The following is a 23,664-nucleotide window of genomic DNA, read 5'->3' on the forward strand; positions in this document are numbered from 1 at the left end:
CCTTGAGGAACTCAATTTTCCATCTGCAAAATGCGTAGCCATTCTCGTTTAACCCAGGCCCATCTTTCAAGTGCCGTTAAGTTTGGAAGCACACTACACTGTTGTAGCTCAGCAGAATGACCTAAGAACATGCCACAAAAGTAAATGAAGTGATTATTGGACCCAGACTTAGAGTCAATCAACAAATATTTATTGAATGCCTAGAAGGTGTATTAGACAGCATAATAGCCTTAACCTAAGCCTTGCGATGCATCCTGTAAGCAAGATGTGCATAGTTTTCTTCAGCCTCATTATTGATCACTCAGCATGATAATAACTCACTGATGCCAGAAGGGAGGTGGACAGGGTGGGTGAAACAGGTGATGGGAATTAAGGAGTGCACTTGTTGTGATGAGCACCAGGTGTTGTGTGTGGGTGTCGAGTCACTGATTGTGCACCTGACGCTGGTATTACACAGTATGGTAACTGAGTGGAATAGAAGTAAAAACTTCAAAATAATAATAACTCACTGAATAATAATGCTTTTACGTATGTTATATGGTCTTTTTCCCCCTCAGTATTTCTTCCCATTCATTATTTCATTTGAATGACGTAACAACCCTAAAGGCGAACAGATGTTATTTCTGTTTCCCCGAGTTTTGGATGAGACACTGAAACTCCAAGATCAAAGTAGTTCTCAGAAAGGTAGGGTGATTTCGCCCCTCAGGGGACTTTTGGCAATGTCTGGAGACATTTTTAGTTGTCACAACTGGGACAGTGCCCCTGGCATTTGGTGAGTAAAGGCTAGGGGTGCTGTTAAACGTACTACAATGGACAGGACAGCTCATTCAACAATGAAATTATTCAGCTTCAAATGTCAGTAATGCCAAAATTGAGAAACTCTGACATAGGTGTTTTATCCGAAAGAACATAAAGCGATGGAATTGCATGGACCAGAATCCAGATCTTAGACTCAGTCTAATGTGTGTTCCACTGTCCTCAAAACATTGGAGCAATTAAAAACTAGAATCACATAAATTCTGGATTTGTTGCTAATGTTTTGAAAAGGTATACGTGAAAAATGGAGTTCTTTCTATCACTGTTGAAGGTTTCCATGTATAGTATAGATTGTATAATCCACTAAAAATCTATTAAGTACTTGCCATGGACCTCAGTCTGCCGTTCATGTCCTGCAGAGAGCTTAGTCTATTTTTATCATATTTTTCTATTGAGCACATTACCAAATTTGAATCATTTATCCAAATACTATTGAAATTTGGACACAGTCTCTTTAGCATACTCTGTACACAGTACCCACTAATAACCTAAAGACCCAGGGAAGTTTTATAGGAAATGTCACCATGACACTCAGCTGGAAATTAACCGAGCCAGGATTTGAATGCCATCTGGCTCCAAACTCATGCTCTTAACAATATTCTGTAAGCTTAACTCTCATTGACAAAGGGTGGCATGGGACTTGAAAAGCTCTTACAACCCAGGATAGTCCTTGTAGAATATTCTTCAATTTTGACCCTCAAACCATTTTATAACCCAGACATTAGAAGGTTCTTCTGATCCTTCTAAAGCTTTAACAGATGTCTCTCTGGTTTCTGGCAAGTCAGAGGATTATAGCCCATGATTCCATAAGGATTTTTTTTTTCCTGTGAATACCTCACAGAAGAACTTGAGCAGAAAATGTTAGGGAAGAGCAAATAAAGGCCAGTTACTCTACACAGCAGCAAAAGTACTCTATTAAAATATAAATCTAATCATATCCCTTCCCTGCTCATTACCCTCATAGCTGCCAGTTGCCCTTCAAATAAAATATAGTCCCCTTAAAATGACTCACTGTGTTCTATTTATACTGATCTTGAATGCCCTTGATTCTTTTCTTGCCTCCGGGATGCTGTTCCCTTACCTTTCTACCCAACTCCAGTTACTTATCAGTCTGTTTGAAGGTTACCTCCTTAGAGAGGGCTTGTCTCTCTCTCCACATGCCTCTCCCCTGCCATCTAAATTGGTTCTTTCTGTTCTCTGCTGCAGTACCATATTTATTTCCTTCATTTCATATATCACGATTTGTAATTATATATAGTTACACATAATTATTTGTTTACATACTTAGTGAGGGCTTTCTCTTCCAGTAAGCCCCATGAAGGCAAGAATCTTGTCTTTTTGCATCTGGCTCACTGGGGATAGATCTTGAAACCTACATGGATGGTACTTTTGGAATGAATGAACGTTTGTTGAGTGTTCTTCCAGATGCAGTAAGGAGGTAGAAATTAGAAAGTTTACTTGTCCTTAAGGAACTTGCTTTATAAAAATGGTGTTTTTTATCATGTATTTTAAGAACCGTAAGTCAAATTTTCCATACGAGAAGACTGCCAGGGAAATTCAGAAAAGAGATTTCTTCTGTCAAGATTCCAAGGGAAACCTAATGGAAGAGATGGCATATTAAATAATCCTTTAAGAATGAGCTAGATTGGGGGCGCCTGGGTGGCGCAGTCGGTTAAGCGTCCGACTTCAGCCAGGTCACGATCTCGCGGTCCGTGAGTTCGAGCCCCGCGTCAGGCTCTGGGCTGATGGCTCAGAGCCTGGAGCCTGTTTCCGATTCTGTGTCTCCCTCTCTCTCTGCCCCTCCCCCGTTCATGCTCTGTCTCTCTCTGTCCCAAAAATAAAATAAACGTTGAAAAAAAAAAAAAAATTTAAGAATGAGCTAGATTGGGGGCGCCTGGGTGGCTCAGTCGGTTGGGCATCCGACTTCGGCTCAGGTCATGATCTTGTGGTCTGTGAGTTTGAGCCCCGCGTCGGGCTCTGTGCTGACAGCTCAGAGCCTGGAGCCTGTTTCAGATTCTGTGTCTCCCTCTCTCTCTGACCCTCCCCCGTTCATGCTCTGTCTCTCTCTGTCTCAAAAAATAAATAAACATTAAAAAAAAAATTAAAAAAAAAAAAAAAAAGAATGAGCTAGATTGTAAACTCAGAAGAGCAAGGGCCATGTTTTAACTTCACCCTAATTCTGGTATATTTAACTGGATAAATGTTGAATTAATAATGGTTTGCACATATTCAGGAAATGGGAGGAGAGAGAGGAATTAGGGGAATGACACAAGCCAAAAAGGCATACAAATGTCAAAGTGCTCAGTTTATTCAGGAAAAGTAAGTAGATCAGTTTCAGTGGAATATTGGCAAAAAGGATTAGTTTGAAATAGGCTGGAAAGTAAGTCAGTAACAGATAGAAGAACCTAAATGCCAGAGAGTGAGCATAAAGTAAGCATACCCACTATCAAAAGTTAGGTATGAAGATACTTAGGTTTTCTCTTTGCAGACGGTAGGTAGTTCAGGGAAGTGAAGCCTAAAATGCAATTATAGCTCCAGAAATACATGCAAATAGTACCTGGAGTACAAATACTGGTTTAGTTTTGAGTACTGGTTGTTAACATCATCACCCTCAAATAGCAAGATTCAGATTCCTGTGGAACATCTTCTGTACTTGGTTTGTCTGGAAAGAGAGGCTTTTCTTTATTATATTTCTAGAAGGGAGCAACATGCTAGCCTGAGAAATTCCTAGACATGTTCAAACAGTTATTACAGAATTTGTATGTTACTGCAGAGCTCCATGCAATGACTTCCATGTGATTGGTCCTTCCAATTCTTCGTGAGATTTCTATGACCCACAGATTAAGAGGGCATTCAAGTTTCAATTTCAGGTGGTCTGTATATAGTTGAAGAAGTGGCCCATGCATCTTTTTCTAGGCCTAATTGTCCAAGCTAGGCTTCTCTCCTTGGGTGGGCCAAGAAGGAGAAGCATTCAAGAGGAGCTCATTAAATGTCTGCAGTTGATTAAGCTGAGAAGGAATTTTGGAGAAGTACTCCATTCAACTGTGTCTCCTACCTTTTCTCAATACTGTTCTATCAACACGATGACAGAAATAGGCACAGATTGAAAAGATCAAAACAACATTTCAGGGTATTTTGTGAGACCCAGTCCAAGCTGGAGTTCTTAGGAAAGGCACAATGTGCTCTGAATGCTCAGAGGGCTTAGCAGGAGACCTTGAAAGATGAGGAGGGTTTGTTGCATTAGAGATTGTAAGGATGGGCGTGCCAGACTGAAGAAACAATGTGAGCAAAGATATCAGACAGAAAAGTGTGGGGTTTGTCCAATTAAAGCTGTGGGCTATTAGACTTGTTCGACTGGAACTCCAAGTATGTGTAGGCAGAAAGGTAGGTTGAGGCCTTCATTTTAGAGATCTGTGATCTCAGAACACGGAGGTTAATAGACAAGGGAGAGAGGTTCGTAGGCAGTGGAATTTTTTTTAACAAATAACTAGAGCCATGCCTTAGGTAGATGAATTTGTCATTGGTGTATCACATTAAGATGAACGGGGTAGGGGGTACTGTTAGGAAGACCCATGTTGGTAATAGAATCGCTGGTGGCAAAACCGGAAGCAGTCTGGGTGAACCTTGTAATGTACTTGGGATTAGGAAGGGTGATCAAAACTGTGACATTTAATGGATACAAAATTGTGACATTGGGTAAATAATAAGGCAGATTTAATAAAGACTTAAGTCCTGGGCAGGGAGTGAAGATAGATAATAAGTTCTAGCAAAGGCGCTTCCAGAGCTTTCTAAAATAGCATTGCTTAAGCTCTCAGCACCTCTGGTTCTGAGAAGGGAGATGGTGAGGGACGCCATTACTTCATACCACATACCGTTTGTTCAGGTTCCACACCGTTATTCATTGGGTAGATGCGCAGAGTAAAAGTATTTTCAAGTTGATCTTATCTTACAGTTTGGTCTGTTTTCTCTACTGTCCATTTCAAGAAAGTGGCATTTACCCAGGATTAGTGCCCTAGAGATTTTGATTCATACAAAGGATCTGGATTTGGCATTTCACACCACTGGAAGGTCAACAGCAGTATGTCCTCTTCCTTCCGTTTTAAAAACAGGTGTGAGTTTTGTGTACAGTCTCCTTACATTTGTCACCAAACATTTTATAAAAGTATCCGTGAAGGCAAATTAGGCCAGAACATGTAAATATTAGATTCTCCCAAGTGCTTTGTGGTTTCATACTCTAGGCTTCCATGAAATGAATAAGTAGGACTAGATGAATTCATAATCCCCTTCCAACTCTTAAAAAGTTCAACTTTTCCGGGTGGCTCGGTTGGTTAGCTTCCAATTCTTGGTTCAGCTCGGCTCATAATCTCACAGTTCATGGATTCCAGCCCTATGTCCCGCTCTCTGCCCTTCCCCCACGCATGTGCACATGTGTGCGCATGCTCTCTCTCTCTCTCTCTCTCTCTCTCAAAAATAAATAAACAGTAAAAAAAAAAAAAAGTTCAGGAGCACCTGAGTGGCTTGGTTGGTTAAGCATCGGACTTTGGCTCAGGTCATGATCTCGAGGTCCCTGAGGTTAGGACCCGCATAGGGCTGTGGGCTAACAGCACAGAGCCTGCTTTGGATCCTTTGTTTCTCTCTCTGTCTCTCTGTCTCTGTCTCTCTCTCTCTCTCTCTCTCTCTCTCTCTCTCTTTGCCCTTCCCCTGCTTGTGCCTGTGCTCTCTCTCTCTCAAAAATAAATAAACATTAAAAAAAAAGAAACAATGTTTAAGTTCAACTTGTCTATGTTACTTCTATATCAACTACATTTTGCTACTTCTTAATGTAGAACTACTGAATAATTTCTAAGCATATCCATCAAATATTACTACGTAGCATTTCAGAGTCACTAAAGTGGTAGAGAGGAAATTGAGGTTTGCCCAGTGTGTCATTAACAGATTAAGAAATTGATTTGTCTGTCTTATGTCTAAGTTGCCAGGGAAGAAGTACAGAGAAAAACAATTTATTTCAGCAAGCACTTACTACGGTGTGCAGGATGTTAGGAAATGCAGGAGATTCATGAATAAACAAGACAGGGTCCTCATAGAACTTACAACCCAATAATAAGGATAGGGATAGAAAAGCATTCTATTCTTCTGGAAACTGAACTGAAAAAATATAGAATTAAGTTTTAGCTCTGGGTGAAGTTTGATTAATCATATAATTCAGTGTTTATACAGTTACGGAAAATGAAGCCATAAAATATAAAATTACTTGCCCGATATAGTGTTTATCACCTGCATCCCTTTCACATTTAAACTTGTTCTCTTGCCTTTATATTTTGTTGCTTACATGGTAATAGCCTGGTTCATTCAGGTTTGCCCACAAGGCTTAGGTGATCTAGAAATGGAACAATGAGTATTTTAAAAATTAAGTTTGTCTTTAGCGTGCTTTCTGTTGAAAATGATAGCCCTCTCTGCCAGTAAAGGTTTCCATGTGATCAGTTCCTCCGGGATCTGTCCTGCCCCAGCCAGTTTCTTATCTACCTTGCTGAGCCTGAGCAGCTTAATAAGGTGGACCGGAGATGTGGGAGGATGAAATTTATGATAGAAAAGGGTGACCTTGAACCAGTATCTGGAAACAAAGTGCTTGTCTTGCTTTGATTAGAATCAGATTACAAGTCTTGCTGTCTTTTCTGTGGATGGTTAGAATGAGATAGAATCAGAGTCTGCTATCTTGTGTTTTCTGTGGATAGTTAGAATGAGATTTTCAGGACAGCTGAGTTATCGTCCTTTCTATTAACACAGATATTCTTAGTCTTTTTTATTAACATAGGAACTTCTCAGTAAAGAGCTACTCTAACTAATTCCTAGCTCCTCTTTTATTTTTCTAAAAACTTGTCAGTCCATGCCACATTTCTTGTTTGCCTAGATCACTGGCTACTCATACATGAAGGCTCTTCAAGTTTTAAATGTAATTGTTTGAAGGAGTTTTCCCCTTTATGACTCTGGCAGTTACCTTTGGTGAAGCCCATCAGTGTGATATATGAGTAATTCAGCCACATAGACTCTGCTGTTATTGGGTATGTAAACTGCTTAGTTTGGTTTCTTTCCATGAAAAGCGCTTTCAGGGAATGGTGCAAAGTAGTAGAGCTCACTATGCTAGATGGTGAAGAAAAAGAAAATAATAGTGAAATTAGCAAACAATCACTACATGAATTCTTTGCCAGTTCTATCGGGTCAGCCTAGCCATTGTCATGAAGAAAAGAAAGTGAGAATTTGTTGTAGATGATCGCTTGGAGTTATTTTTATTATCAACAAAGGCAAAAAGTTAGAAGGGACAACAGTAGCCTTTGTTTCACTGAAGAATTTTTAAAAGGATAAAAATCCTAAGTGTTTTTGTATTGGTAGTAGTAGTGTTAGTGGTGGGTTTTTGGCAGTTATACTCCTGAGTTCTGACCACTGATAAACCTTTAGTTGTAGCAAGTGCCCTGTTGATGGAGTTTTGGGTTGATGGTTGGGTGGTCCACAGCCTATGGGCAAGAAATAATTCCTGAAGACTTTGGTGCAAAAAGGTGATTTTATTAAAGCATGGGGACAGGACCCATGGTCAGGAAGAGCTGCATTGGGGTTGTGAGAGGTAACTCATTGTATACCCTCAGGTTGGGAGAGGATCAGGGATATAGGAAGTCACTAAGGAATTTTGGAAGCAAGGTTTCCAGGACCTTGAGGGGCTAGCTGTTGCTAGGTAAACACCGTTTATTACCATTTAATAAAACCTCAGTTTTATCATGCACCCTTCGGATGCATATTAAGGGTGGGGGGGGGGGGGCGGGCGGGTGTTGGTGTAAACTTGGAGTATGATTGCCAGCATATATCCTGGGGCAGTTGAGATAAAGGAAGTCGACTTATAGGACTTATAGGATCGACTTATAGGACTTATAGGATCGGTGAAGTTGGGACAATGTTAAGCCAAGGTTCTCTTTTGCCCCTAGCAAAGTGTTATCCTTGAGGCAGCTGAGATCCTAGAGGGAGGTCAAGGTCACTCTGCTGGTTCGAGGACTTGCCAATGGCTGTAGGCAATAAGGGAATTTAATTTTTCATTTGCCTTAGTTTCCCATATTACCATGGCAAGCACTTAAACCCCTTTCCTTTGTTCTTGGGTAGCTGGGAGTGTCTGAGGAATATCACACATATTCCACCGGCAGGGTGGCGGGGGCATGGGGTGCCAGCCTGTATTTTGCCCTCAGCTTGCCCCAGGCTCCCTTCCCTCATCACTATCATGTCCCATCACCTGTCAGAGTTAATCTGGGGACAGCTCTCTGTGTGTGTCTGTGATTTTAGGGACTTTTACTTTTTTTTTTCTTATTGACCTGACCTATTTTCTCTCTACCTCTACTGCATAATTTTACTTAACTGTATTTAGTACATTGATGCGGCAGAACTTCATAAGTTTTTGCCAGTACTGGCTGAGAACCTGTGTAAACCTACAATTTACTCAAGCCTTTTATAAATAAAATTGGTAAAATTCAGTGTCCTCAAGAAGGACACAGGCCAAGGAGAGGCAGCTAAAATATCCAAAGCGTTAGGTGGGTTATGTGGTTATTGTAGTCATACAATTATGACCAATATTTCTGCCAGTCAGTTTGGGGTATCAGAATGAGGCCAGGGCCGAGGGATGAATGGAACAACAATATAGCTTTCAAGGGGAAGGGTCTTCCCCTATGTGTTCATCATTATATTTCCCCCTCCTATTTACTGGGAGCTACTACTTTTTCTCAAAACAACCCTAGTAGGGGTGCCTGGGTGGTGCAGTTGGTTAAGCATCTGGCTCTTATTTTAGCTCAGGTCAGGATTTCACAGTTTGTAAGAACAGGCCCCAAACCTGCTTGGGATTCTCTCTGCCCATCCTCCACTCGCAAGCGCGCATACGCGTGCACTCTCTCTCAAAAATAAATAAGCTTAAAAAACAAAACAAAACTCTAGTATATTGGGCTGGAATGCCATGTGATGGAGGTACACCTAGACCCTATTTTGTTATTGCATTATATCTCTCCTTTACCTCTGCATCTCCTTAAAGGCCTCCCTCCCCAAAGGACAACATAGTGTGGAATTACAGTCGTCAAGAGAATTTTGAAGTTCACCTATAGGGGCACTTGAAACAAGGCCAGAGCCATTTCTCAGAATATCTGCTGACCCCGTACAGGTCATCAAAAGGCAGGATTAGTCCAGTTTAACTGGTTGCTTGATCATGAGAACATAGTTCATAAGCATGAATCCCTGTTTATGGTAGCATAGTGTCTGTGACCTTGAATTTTCCCTATCTGTGCTTGCCGAAAGCTTAGAAGTCCTCAATAAAAATAATGACTGCAGAAAGCAGAAGATCAACTAGATAGATTTGTCTTTGTTTTATGGTTTTACACATCTAAAGAGGAACATGACCTTTATCATTTTAAAAATAAAAACTCTCTTCCTTATTTTCTTTATCAGGAAACACTGTAGGCAGTCTCAAACAATTGTCTAAGGTTCCAGACTATGTCTGAGCTGGAGAAAAGGGACCATGTGGCAGATGTCTGACTACTTCTGTGTAGTCTTTTTGTGGGGTCTGATCTCCATAGTCCCTATGATTATTGTTTCTTATCCATCATTGTACAGTACCAGGAAAATAAAAAAGAATTTGAGGTTTAGAATAAATCCATTAAAAGGAAAGTCAACGCTAAGACTCAGAATGGGCATCAGAATTTAGCCTTCTTGCCAATTTCCTAACTTCTGTTCATAAATTCATGTTTATTTTGCTGAAGATGCTAGACTTTGCAAAGAATCTGGCCCTCTCGGTGCTTTACAGTGTACCTGTTTTGAGAGGAATAGAGAAAACTTCTTTTTTGATGATCCTCAGAAGTAGACTGAGAAATAATTAGACCCTTGAATACGGGGATGTTCTAGAACCTATTTGTATAAATGCTGCACAATACTTACTAAGTGGGGGAAAGGGAAAGACAGAACAAAATACAAAGCTATGTGGCATTCAGCATAGAATATGCCATCTCATTTTCCACATCTGATAGTATTCAGGGCAATACAAACAAGTTGGCATATAGCTGACTTCAAGTATACAACTGAAGATAAGATAGAAAGTGAATAGTGTAAAGCCTTCTGAGAAATAAACTTCTTATACTCTGTATGAACTAAGTTCTGTAGAAGCTTATGCTTGCTTGCTTGCTTGCTTGCTTCCTTGATTGATTGGTTGATTGATTGATTGATTGATTGATTTCTGTAGTCAGATCCTAAACCTTTCTCTTGTATTTCCTGAAAGATCCAGGGACTTGTCTATGCTAGAAGGAACTATTTCAAACCAGAGCAATTCTGAACTATACACATGAGTGTCGAGAGCCACTTTGTGTTCTCAGTTAGGAGACAGGATAAACAGAAAGGGCCTTGAATGTGGTCTTGGCTAGAATACTTTGTAGGAGAAAAGCAAGCATAATATTTTGGCTGTGTCTTCTCCCACAAAGTTTATCCATTGGATTTATCTTTTATCTCCTCATATTCCACGGAATGATAACACTACCACTTGTCAGGCACTCTGCTAGATGCTTTAAGCCTCTTATCTCATGTCACCCTCCCAGTAGCCCTCCACGTTCTACTGGCCAGGAACCAGCTCCAGAGAGGGTGAGTGAGTCTCCCAGGTTGTACAACCAGAGCACCTTCAAAATTCTGTGACTATGTTTCCAGCTGTGTAGTTGAGCTCATCACTCTGTTATCTAAAGTGAAGGTGCTTCTCCAGCACGGGTCCCTCATGAATTCTGTTAGAGAAAACTAGTTGACCTGAATTGCAAAATAAACAGAAGTACTATATTCCTAATTTTTTCATCTAGCTATACACTCAGCTTGGTAAATAAATATTGGAGATGGATTTTATTGTGGATTGAAAGCTAGGAATACTCAGATTTTTTTTTCAGTTTTATCCTTGAGTGATATATTCAGATTATTATTTTTTTTGGTTGGTATTCTTTATAAATAATTTGTAAATTTGATGAAGTAGAAGGATAAAGATAAGAGAAGTGAATGATAGAGGTTTTACAAATCAAGAAAATTGCATAAAAGAACTATAGCTACTTTGTAGACCTTGAACCTAGTTCTTGGAGACAGTGAGGTGGAGCTATATTAGAGAAAAAAGTTCTTGGACAGCAGCAAGTAGTTCAAGTTGGCTGTGGAGTTGAGAGAAGCTTGAATAAACCAAAGACAAAAGAGCACAACTCATGATTAAAGCATTTTTTTCAGATTACAAATTGAAACAGCAAATGATATTGCTGTGCCACTGTTCTTTGATTTATTCTCAATTCAGTACCCATTTTTATTCTGGAAGAAGCTGAGCTTGGATCTTCTTAGATTAAAGCTATTGAAAGAAACAGACTTACACTAACCAACTGCCAGTTTACCTCCTGTAAGTAGAATTTCTCTTCTGAAGAGAAGGGGTTAGATGTGTTTGATTGCTATAGAAGATGAATTATCCAAACACGTAGGACACAGCACTGAAAAGTCAAGTAGGAAGAGAAAAGAATATAATTGCTTTTATTTTTTATGCTTTAATAATCAATTTCTAAGATATATATATATTCCCATGGCATTTTTGCTGGAACAGACTTGTAGTGAGCCCAGGATTGGTTTGAGTTTGTGTCTGCAGTGTATGTATATACATTAATCCACCAGATTTGTACCTTCCTATTCATACACTATGGGGCAAGCCTTGCATAGGATTCCATTACAAGAAATCTATTGTCCACTCACAATGAAAGAAAATAGACTCTATTCCTGCTCTATTTCCTAGTATGTTTGAAAGTGAAATTTATCCTACAAAGATGACATTTAAAACAGGTGCATACTTTGAAAGGCGTTCTTTAGATTTGGACAGATGAGTTATCGGGCCAGTGATATGTCTGAAGAGATTTGATGATAGGTCTTCATTGAGCAGGTGTCTCTAACTATAATGAGGTACCTAAACAAGTAGGAACCTGTGGGTCTTAAAATGTTAATGGGAAGAATATGTGAAAGTTCATCAAGGATTTCAAGGGTGCAAATCTTTAGTTTGTGGTGCTAAGATCTTGCTTTTTAAACTGCTCTTTACATGTCTTCTTATGCCCAAAATGAAAAGTTAAAACTGTTCGGTTTCCCTGTTTAGCTTTCAGCATTGAGGCTCCTTGGAGAAAGACTGTATGTCTGGTTCATCTCTGTTTCTTATTTCCCTCAGTCTTTTACACCGGAAGACACTGCAAATAGTCACTGAATCAGTGGCCAGGATTCGGGTTGATAATGTGAAATGAAGTTATCCTTTATGGTTTTCTTTTGTTGTAATCACTTTTCAAACTCTTGTTGGAAGAGAACAAACTGTGACTTGTACTTGAGTCTCTTTATGAGGATGTGTTCTCAGTCTTTCTGGCTGGCAAAAGTCTTCTCATGCTTGCTTCGCTGCAGTTGCTCGGCTCAAAAACTATAATCTGTCATCACTCGGATACCAGCGCTCTCTCCCTTCTACCGTGATTCTTTTATCCGAAAACTGCTGCCCGCTTACATTTCTCCCATCACTGAAATTTTCTGGGTGCTGTCGTGTTGATTCATTTTTGTGTGTATTCTGTTTTTACTCTGTGCTATAAAAATTTTATGGACAAAGAGCCTGTTACAGATCTCCTTTATGTCCATGGTATTAATAATACCAGATTGTCAAGCTCTATAATTATGAAATAATATAGTGTCTGGCATGAAAATTACTTAAATTCAGAGTTGAACTTTGATTATCCCTTGCTGATACTTTGTCTCGTCTTTTGCTGGAAATACAAGCCTGTTTCTTAAGCTTGCTGTCATAGAATCATGAGACGGGAGTTTGAAGAGGGGAAAATAGGTGACTGAATATTTGTGCTTTTAAGTTAGACATACATAACTCTCTGAATCTAAAAAGATTTCCTGGTCTAAGATATGCCTTTTCCACCTCCTAGTAATGCTGCCATATTACCCTATTTCCTTCACAGCACTAATCACACCATGAAATTGTTCTGCTTACTTTGTCATTTCTCTCTCCATGAGGTACCTTGTTTGTCTTATTCACAGAATCACTAGCACTTAGCTCAGAGTTTGGCACATAGTAGGAGCTTGATAAATATTGATTGATTGAATGAGAGGCACACTCAGGCTGAGGAATTTCTAAAGCACGCTTTTCCTCCACAGACTGGAGTTGAGGGACACATAAAGAGAATCCACCAACACCTCACTCTCAGCTTCCCACTCTCTACCCCCACCCCAGTTACAGGAGTTTTTGCTCCTTGGTTTATGTCCCAGGTGGACTTTTGCAGTAAACCAGTAATGTGACAGTAAAGACACAAGGCTAAATATCCAGTCGTCTGGACTTAATTTAATATAGAATATTAAATTTATACCTGTTTTCAGTGTTCTTAGCTCTAATGCTCAGCTAAGATTGAAATTGTATCTTCTGAGCACATTGCTTGCCTAGGGCAGTAATAGACCTTTTCTTCAGGTTTAAATTAGCTGAAGGCTGGTTGTCCTATACGTGAAAATGCATTTTTAATATCTTGATAAAACACAGGACATCCAATTAGGTGAATTATTTGAAGTACTTTTTTTTTTTAATCTACTGACATTTATGGTTAGAAAGCCCTAGAGAAGTTAAATTTCATTAATGACATCGATCTGTCCATTATACAAATTGTTTCTTGCAACCCAAAGAAACTTTTCTTTTTATGTTTAAATTTAGATGTACTTTGAACATACCTATCAAAAGAACAATTCTGCAGAGTAAGGGTTAAGTTTCTGAAACCCTAGGCGCAAATCCCTTGTGCACCAGTCCTCAAAGGTAATCTCTATTGGATGAAATCCCACATAAACAAATAGTTATCAAGAATCAAGATTTTAGGGGCACCTGGGTGGCTCAGTCCGTTAAGCGTCCAACTTTGGCTCAGGTCGTGATCTTACAGTTTGAGGGTTCAAGCCCCACATCTGCCTCTGTGTTGACAGCTCAGAGCCTGGAGCCTGCTTCAAATCCTGTGTCTCCCTCTGTCTCTGCCCCTCCCCCACTCGTTCTCTCTCTCTCTCTCTCTCTCTCTCTCTCTCTCTTTCAAAATAAACAAACATTTAAAAAATAAGGTGTATAAAAATAACAAAATTTAAAAGATAATCAAGATTTTATATCATGAAGTCAGTATATATAATTCTTTTTCTTTAAAGAATCTTCTGCCGAGTCTCAACTTTTCCTGCAATCGTGGACCATTCCCACCATACGGGCACAAGCCATATGGCTGACAACAGTACAACGGTGCCTCCTCACCACCACCACCACCCGACTACTTCGGCCCACCACTCTCATGGCGGGGGAATGGACGGTATGATGATGGTGAGTACCTCAGGAGAGGCGGCCCTTTTACCCCCACTTGGGTAATAGACTGGCAAGTTATCATCTTTAAAGATCAGTTTACTGATGAGGAAAAGCTGAGACGGACTCAGACAAGACCAGTGATTTGCCCACGATCACGTGGCAGGTTAATTTCAGAGCCACACCAGAACCAGGATTTCTGGGGCTCTTGTGTATTCCTTCCATTCAAAATTGACCCTTTTCTGAATTAAGTTCTGCTTTGTGTGGAAAAGAGAAAAGGACAGTGCATTTATCACGATGAGCACTGAGTAATGTGTAGAATTGTTGAGTCACTATATTGTGTACCTGAAACTAATATAACACCGTCTGTTGACTACACCGGAATTAAAATTAGAAAGAGAGAGAGAAGTTGGTGGTGGGGACAAGGAAGAATACTTGTAGAGCGTGTCTATGGTGATTGTGCTAAAATGAAGTAGAGAGCCTCCCACTTCAGTGAAGGTCTCTTACAATCCAGAACTGATACTTTCAAATGCTCTAAGCTTCTTTACCTGAAATCTCTAATTGACTTGTTTTGGTTTTCTGGCAGTCTATGACCTTCTACTTTGGCTTTAAGAATGTGGAACTGTTATTTTCTGGTTTGGTGATCAATACAGCTGGAGGTGAGTAAACCTTCATCATCAGGTGGTATTCGAGAATGACACATGAGAGGCAGTGACAAAGAATCTAGAAACCCAGCAGCTTTTTCTGCCATAATTACTGAATGGTTATGGTTATGATACATAATCATCTTCCTATTAACTGCCTAGAAGGTAAGGATACACAATGCTTACTTTGGTCCTACAGTAAACCTTCCTTAAATAACATGTTTTAGAGTTTCTGAAAAATAATTATTTAGATACCAGATAGGAGTCTTTTTGCAATCCATTTCCTTTCATCCTTTTCTAGAGTGCTTCCTTATTTGATAAGTTATTGATCCTGGACGTAAGACTATAGTCAAGGTAAAATGACATAAGGGGGTGCCTGGGTGGCTCAGTCGGTTGAGCATCTGACTTCAGCTCAGGTCATGATCTCACAGTTTGTGGGTTCAAGCCCCACATTGGGCTTTGCGCTGATAGTGTGGAGCCTGCTTCAGATTCTCTGTCTGCGTCTCTCTCTCTCTCTCTCTCTCTCTCTCTCCCTGCCCCCTCAAAAATAAACATTTAGAAAAATGACATAAGCATTTTGCATAAACCACAAAATAACCCTAGGTAGAAAACTATTGATCCAGTATAGTCCTTCCATTTTATATGGATAGATACATTAAGGGTCAAATGCTGAAATGATTAGCCCTAAATCACATAGCATTAGTATGTCAGAGATAGGACAGGGATCTAGACTTTCTAGACCTCCCTACTCCTGTGCTCTTTGTAGCATACCAAACTGGTCTACATCGTTCCTGATTCTTGGCATGGCTCATCTTAGGGTCATTCCTACTTTGCAGATAACTAATACCCATTTCTGTGTGTCTGTAATGTTAAGTGGTATGCCTTAAATTCAAATTGCTCAAGCTCAATCATCAGTTGAACTGCTTTCAGAAGGTATATCTTTGGAGCCACAAAATCAATTTGGAGAAAAGGGGAAGCATTTAGTTCAAGTAGTGTGTTAAATCTGGAGTTTGAGTATATTCGTATGATTATTAACAATGTGAAAGACTTAGAACTAAAATGTTTATTCAAGAAATAGCCCTTTATTGGGGTTCCTGGGTGTCTCAGTCAGTTAAGTGCCATCTCTTGATTTTGGCTCAGGTCATGATCTCACAGTTAGTGACTTTGAGCCCCACGTTGGGCTCTGCACTGTCAGTGCAGAGCCTGCTTGGGATTCTCTCTCTCTGTCCCTCCCCCATTTGTGCGCTCTCTCTCTCTCTTTCTCTCTCTCTCTCTCTCTCTCTCTGTCTCTCTCTCTCTCTCTCTCTCTTTCTCTCTCTCTCTCTCTCAAAATAAATAAACTTTAGAAGAAAGAAATAGCACTTTGTTTTTAAGTTTTTAAAATTCTAGTTACTTAACGTACAGTCTTATATTAGTTTCAGATGTACAATACAATGATTCAGCAGTTCGATACAACATGCTGTGCTCATCACAAGTGTTTTCCATAATCCCCATCACCCTTTTCACCCATCCCCCCTTCAACCCCCTCCCCTCTAGTAATCATCAGCTTGTTCTCTATAGTCGAGTCTGTTTTCGGGTGCCTGAGTGGCTCAGTTAGTTAAGTATCTGACTTCAGCTCAGCCCCACGTCAGCCTCTCTATTGTTAGCACAGAGCTGAGCCCGCTTCAGATCCCCTGTCCTCTTCTCGCTGCCCTCCCCCACGTCCCCTCCCCGCTCCCCCATCTCAAAAATAAATAAACATTAAAAATATTTGTTTTACAATGTTTTTTTTTTTTTTTAAGTTACTTGATTTATTTTGAGAGCCAGGGGAGAGAGAGAGAGCACATGCAAGTGGAGGAGGGGCAGACAAAGACAGAGAGGAGAGAGAGAGAGAATGAATCCCAAGCAGGCTCCACTCGGTGCAGAGTCCAACCAACACGGGGCTTGAACTCATGAACTACGATATCATGACCTGAGTCAAAAGCAAGAGTTAGACACTTAACTTACTGAGCCACCCAGCCACCTGAAGAGTCTATTTCTTGATTTAGGTCTCTTTTTTTTCTCTTTGCTCAAGGCAATAGCACTTTACAATGTTGTCTTATTCCCCTTTTGCGTACTCTATGTTGTGTGGTTCAGCAAATTTATGACATCAAGCAGCCAGACCTAAAGGTTATTGTTGTTCAGATGATTTTTTTGTATCATAATCAGAAAATGAGTATGTTCTTCAGTGGAGGCAATGGTTTTCACTAACACCGTCACACCGTCTTTGCTATTCTCTTCTATCTGCACAATAGAGAGGTAACAGTGTAATGTGTTCAGACACTGAAAGGAGCCCTTTTTTTATGTTGTCTCTCTAGCTTGGACAGCACACCACCTAGTGATTTTGCACGTTTGACCATACCACCATCTTTTCCTTCCCTACTTAGAAATGGCGGGAGCTTTCGTGGCAGTGTTTTTACTAGCAATGTTCTATGAAGGACTCAAGATAGCCCGAGAGAGCCTACTGCGTAAATCACAAGTCAGCATCCGCTACAATTCCATGCCTGTCCCAGGACCAAATGGAACCATCCTTATGGAGACACACAAAACTGTTGGGTAAGAAGACTGAACAGATCCAGAGGGAAGTTCTGGAGAGCTGAATTAGTTAAGCAGCAAAGCAGCTCTTTTATTAGCAATAGCCCTCTTCTTGAGTTACTGGTGATTCTATATCTACCCAGCTCTAGTCCCATTTGGTTTACAGTGTAAGACTATATAGAAAACCTGTATTCCGTCAAAGAAAGTATTTAGATTACTGCTGGTTTTTCCCCACAGATTGACAAATGCCTTTCGAGATTTTTGAGTTTTAATAGAAATGTGGGTCTTAAAAACTAAATTGGAGGGGTACCTGCGTGACTCCATAGGTTAAGCATCCGACTCTTGATTTCAGCTCAGGTCATGATCTCACGGTTCATGCGTTCGAACCCTGCATTGGACTCTGCGCTGATGGTGTGGAGCCTGATTGAGATTCTGGCCCTCCCTCTGGCTATGCCTCTCCACTACTCATGCACGCCCACGCTCTCTCTCTCTCTCTCTCTCTCTCTCTCTGTCTTTGAAAATAAGTTAAAAAAAAAAAAACTGAAATAAATTGGAGTCCTTGAAGACTCTCATAGACCAATATGCTGCTTTCAAGCAAGTGCAGTATTATTGAGGCCCAAACATGTTGTGACTTACCTAAGGTGACAGAGCTGGTAAGTGACAGAGGGGATAGCCACACCTCCTGATCCCTTGTAAATACTTTGTACTATACTACCCAACCCTTGATTCTATTTCTATTTTTTAGAATGTGAACTTTGCAAAGGTGGAAGGCCTGAAAATGTTCAAATAAGTATGGGAGGGTTTAGGGCTTCCGTTTTGGGATCCATGGTAGAGGTAAGTTAGGGAATTAGTCCTCCTTCCTCTCCTCCTCCTGCGGACATAGAACTGTATCTGGCCGATTCTTATTAACCCGGCAGCCCTATCATGTTTCACTCCAGGGACCGTACACAACATACATACACAAAGAAGCCATGAGTTGCCTGGATGGCTGTGAGGAGTCCAGTTCAAGCTGAGCTCGTGACCAGAACTGTCCCCCTTTCTCTTGAGCTGCCCAGACACTGCTCAGGGTCCCTGATTGCTATGTTCCTCTTTGTTCTCCAGGCAACAGATGCTGAGCTTTCCCCACCTCCTGCAGACAGTGCTGCATATCATCCAAGTGGTCATCAGCTACTTCCTCATGCTCATCTTCATGACCTACAACGGGTACCTCTGCATTGCAGTAGCAGCGGGGGCTGGCACAGGATACTTCCTCTTCAGCTGGAAGAAGGCAGTGGTGGTGGACATCACAGAGCATTGCCATTAGCGTTCAACTCCATGGTGCGGCCTTATCGATTGCAGTGGGAAGCAGTTCAAGACTGAAAGACATGATTCCTACTCCAATCTTCCCTTCTTGCTCCTTATTTCCTTTCTCTCTCTCTCTCTCTCTCTCTCTCTCTCTCTCACACACACACACACACACCCCTACTCAACAGAGGCTTAGCTTTTAGTCTCTGAGCTAAGGTGATAACCTCCCTGGGTTTTTTCTAATGATCTGAGATTCCCTCAGAATCTCTCCTCCCTCATCATCTTAGATCCAAGTTACATGTTCTTGTCCAAGCCAGGTAGCTTTCTATTCAAGACTTGATCACCTGCTTCCTTTTTTAGTCCTCTGTTTTTATTTTGTTAACAGACAGGGTGTGAATTTGGTGGGTTTCTCCTGGGTCGGTGATGGAAAGAGATTCTATTCAGCTAGGATTGATGGAAGCTGAGGGAAATTCTGGCCCAACTAAACCCAGAACCCAAACTTAACACTTGAAAGTGAGTTCCAGTCTTTGGATTCGATAAGTGTGAAATACATCGTGCCTTTCACTAGTTGTGATGTGTTGCGTCAGAATCTTTGTAGTGTGTAGAAGGGTGGTTTGAGACTAAACACAGGGCTGGGGCGTGCATAAGTGTGCATTCTTAGGTGGCTGGCTCATGAACTTGTGTTCCTACTTGACATTTTGATTAGAATGAACTTGTCAATCAAAAAAAAAGATGACAATCAATTTGAGAAAATAGAAATAGATATTTTAAAATAAAACCATTGATACTTTGACTTGGTACCTTGGATTGTCACAGCTGAATGAATCAAGAGTTTGAATCATTTTCTTTCGTTATTGTTTTCTTATGTTGGCCTCTAAACCAGTGGTTTTCAAACTTGAGCATGCATCAGAATCACCCGAAGGGCTTGTTAGAGCACTGGCTTCTGGGCCTCAACCCAGAGCCCCAAAATTGGCATTTCTAACAAGTTCCCAGGCGATGATTCTGCTGATGGTCAGGGGACCACGCTTTGAAAATCTCTGTTTTAAAACTAAGGAAGTGTCACCTGGTGCGGTGAGCTACCTGGTATTGGGCACAGGAGTTTGAACTGCTGGTGGTAGGTGATATGTCTAAGCTTAACTCGTGTACTAAATGCTGCTGGTCAATACTTAATCATTCCAGAAACATCTATTCTGCTCCAGCTGTGTGTATGTGTGCCCAAGGGCTATAGCCAAAGTAACTTTTATCAGTATGTATGAAATCACTAGTCTTTATTTTTAAAGGTCTGTGGTTTCTTAGAAGTAGCTTGAAGATTGAGGAAGACCTTTGAGCTGCAGTATAAAATCAGCTAGTCATGGGTCAGAAGGGCAAAAGCCCAGCCCTCTCTTTGGAGAGGTTTAGGGTATGGTCTGCTGATCATCAGATTTTCCTCAGCCCCCAGCATCCATGTCCACACCAAGCAGGTCCTCATCTTCTATGATGAAAACCCCCATCTTCGTTACTCTCTGGGGTTTCATTAGATCACATGTGGCCAAAACCTCTTTTTCTCAATGAAGAACCACACTGGATTTTTATTCTGTTCAGTTGTTAGGTTACACTGCAGTCTCGTTCCCAGTCCAAACTACCTGCATGAAGCGACTCTTCCTGTGCTAGTCTGTTAAATCCTGCCCTCCTTGGTGCTAGACTCCAATCGTGCCTCAGGGCAGAGGAGACAAAACACAACTATTCTGTTGGTCTCTGTTGTGGTTTTGAAGTTTGTACTTTCTCTGTGGGTGCCAGTTAAATATTGGAGAGCAAGGAATGTGTACTTCCATGGCTTTAAGTCAAGAGAGGGTTATCAGCTTCCTGGATCAAGGGTAAAATCTAAGAACCAAGATTTAGAGTTTTGTGCTTTTCTCTCATTCCAACCACTTGTGCTGATATTTAGCAAGAGTAGAGTGAATGACAAGTAGCGACAGAGTCCAACAGGAAGGTGTAAATAGCCTGTTATTATCTCAGAAGCCAAGGAATAATAAAACCATGAGAAAATAAGACTCAATGTTTAATAGTGACCCTGGTGCTCTCTGGAAATCTTGGCATGAGCTGCTATAAAATATCCTTTTCAGAAACAGGACTTTATCAGTAAGGTAAGAAAAATTGAGGCCAGTTAAGACAAAGTGCTGGAAACTCAACAGAGAAACATCAGTTTGGGATAGGTCTTCAGGTATTCAAGATCGAGTGTCATGTAAAACCTGAATTCCAGCAATTCTTAGATTAGGTTGCCAAAAGAAGAAGCTAGTGAAGGAGAAACAATTTAAACCTTAAATTCCATCTTTCTTGAGCTCTTGGATTGTGTTAATGATCTCATTGACTTTGATTTGTGTATCTCTGTTCATCAATTTAGTGCCTGACTTCTTTGTTCCTTCTGGATCCAAATTTCTTTTCTTCCTTCCCTGTTCAACATCTCTTAGAAGCCTGTATCGCCATTTCTTTGGCTTTTCTTTCCCTTTCTGTCTTTTCAGTCTTTAATCCCATGTATCTGGTTTATTAATCTCCTTAGCCCTCCTGATGCAGTGGACATAGCTGTGCAGTGGATCTAGATACCCGTCAGAAGTTGTAAAACCCCTTAAGCACGCTTTGAGGAGAAGTTGTTCTGCCGGAATGTCTATAAAAAGCTGAGTAAAGGGCTGCCTACTAGTACCACCTGCAGAGTCCCAGAATCTTAGGTGCTGTCTCCAGTCTATGTTGGAGGAACACTAAGCCCCTTGTTGTCCACGAACAGGGAATCCTCTGTGTCCAACAGCAAATGAAAAATTAAGGTTTCTTCACTACTTCTATGGTAGGACTGTCTGGAATTCTATTTCAGACTGAGGCTCTGGGCTTGGGATCTAGCCACAGAGTTTCTTATAAGGAGCTGGAAGGGGAGGGGGCAGGGGTTACATGTTCATGTCCTTTAATTTTGATCCTGCTCTCTCCAGCTGCTTCTTTCAGAAGATACATCTAAAGATACAAAGTCTGCATTTGATATAATGCCTTAATCACTGAGTCTACAATTAATGTTGACCGTTTTAGATTGTAAGCTCCTGGAGAGCAGTATTGCTGTAGTAGGAATGTTTTAACAGTGTCATATGTAAAAGAACAAAATAAATATTTTGATTTTGTGATTCTATGCATGTCTTTCTGCCCAGAGTGACAGTAGAGTAAGTGGTCTTTTTGTTGGCCATTACCATCAGTTTTTAAGACGTCAGACTTTTAAGTGTTTTGATCCCTTTACATTTTCATCCTACTCTCCTTAAAATGACAAGCTAGTACATGCCAGAAGATCTACATGACATTTCTCACAGGAGACAGGGTCTTCATGAAGCTGCAAATAACTCAGCATACCACGGATTCCTGAATTTAAAAGCTAACCCACCATATCCTAATCTCTTCTTCGGTGTTTATGCTATTGGGCAAGAGGCCCTGAGTTGGGCCTCTAGGATCTTCACGACCAAGGCTTCAACTGAGCCCTGGCCCTGCCTATCCCTTCAGAAATGCCAGAACGCTGCTGTTATCTGCCATTCCTCCTCACTGGCCCCCAGAAAGCATCTTACCATCCAGGACCATCCCTAGTCACCTCCATAGTGTAGTATGAGGAACATGGACTTTGGAGTCCAGCATACCTGGGTTTGAATCTTGGCTCCCCCACTTACCAGAAGTGTGACCTTGGGGCACGTGGGTGGCTCAGGTGGTTAAGCTCCAACTTCGGCCTGGGTCATGATCTCACGGTTCGTGGGTTCGAACCCTGTGTTGGGCTCTGTGCTGACAGCTCAGAGCTTGGAGCCTGCCTCGGATTCTGTGTCTCCCTCTTTCTGCCCCTCCCCTGCTCATACTCTCAAAAATAAAATTAAAAAAAAAAAAAAACAGAAGTGTGACCTTAGGCAAGTGATTTTGATAATCCCTAAACCTTAGTGTTCTCATTTATAAAAAGGCAATAATAGTACCATTTTCAACTTGGGAGCAATATGTATAAGCCACCTAGCACTTAGTAGGCAACTGGACGATAGTAAGTATATTTTTGATGATTTTTACTCCAGCTTTCAGGAACTGAAAGGTAAGCTCTTCGGGATGAGGTTAGTATCTCTTCACGAGCACCTGACCATTTTCTAGAAATGAACACTAGGACCTAAGGAATAACAATTTATGCATGGGGTTTTAGTTGTGTCTAAAAGGATTTATGCTGCAATAAGCCCTTATGTACTCATCTGGTAAATGTCTCCTGTGTACATAAAATGGCATGGAAATTTCCTGCGAACTGGAATGGCATCCTCTCACTCTGCCCCGGATAGATAGCCTCACATTCTAGACCCAGCAAGGGGAGACTAGGAGAGCAGTGTAGCCATAAAGTTTAGACATGGGTTCAGAAATCAATATGCTTGGATTCAAATCTCAGCTCTACCCCTTAATAGCTGAGCATTAGTTTCCCCTTTTGTAAAATTAGGATCTAGTACTCTCACAGGAGTTAATGATTAAATGAGATAATCTGTATAACGCACTCCATACAGTGTCTCTACATATACAGCCCTCTGAGTATTGGCTGATTAGGAGGGAAGAAGAAATTAAGGAGGCTCGATGTTTTCATGCTTCTGTGCCTATTCATGCTGGGAAGTGACAGCTTAAGACAGAAGCTAGTTTCTCTCCCCTCCCCCACCCCGCCTTTTTTTTTCTCTTCTATCCCGGCCTTTGCAGGCTTCGAGGTAATGTACTCAATTTCCCTATCTGGAGCCTGACTCTTGCTCTGTCTTTAAGACCATAACAGAATTGAAGGTCTTTTATCAAACTGGAAGTATAAAGGTTTTGAAAGAACAGTTGGAGAAAGAGAACTACATATCCTTTTCTATCACTGCCTCTCCCATGTGTATTTTTTTCTTTTTTTTCTTTTTTTTTTTTCTTTTTTTTTAACGTTTATTTATTTTTGAGACAGACAGAGACAGAGCATGAACGGGGGAGGGTCAGAGAGAGGGAGACACAGAATCCGAAACAGGCTCCAGGCTCTGA

General features: G+C 40.9%; 1 protein-coding gene across 1 annotated transcript in view; it reads left to right on the plus strand.

Annotated features, from left to right (window-relative positions):
* The window catches only part of SLC31A1 (solute carrier family 31 member 1), a gene marked incomplete at its 5' end in the record, with an annotated part of 41,557 nt that extends 19,761 nt beyond the window's left edge, over positions 1 to 21,796 (plus strand). The window contains 4 exons of the mRNA XM_045468070.1: positions 14,026 to 14,191; positions 14,757 to 14,829; positions 17,220 to 17,388; positions 18,469 to 21,796. Coding sequence (XP_045324026.1) covers positions 14,026 to 14,191; positions 14,757 to 14,829; positions 17,220 to 17,388; positions 18,469 to 18,670 — 610 coding nt within the window. The remainder of the gene's footprint in view (positions 1 to 14,025; positions 14,192 to 14,756; positions 14,830 to 17,219; positions 17,389 to 18,468) is intronic.
* Between the last annotated feature and the right edge of the window lie 1,868 nt (positions 21,797 to 23,664).

The sequence above is a fragment of the Leopardus geoffroyi genome, chromosome D4 (assembly GCF_018350155.1).
Source record: "Leopardus geoffroyi isolate Oge1 chromosome D4, O.geoffroyi_Oge1_pat1.0, whole genome shotgun sequence".
Lineage (NCBI taxonomy): Eukaryota > Metazoa > Chordata > Mammalia > Carnivora > Felidae > Leopardus > Leopardus geoffroyi.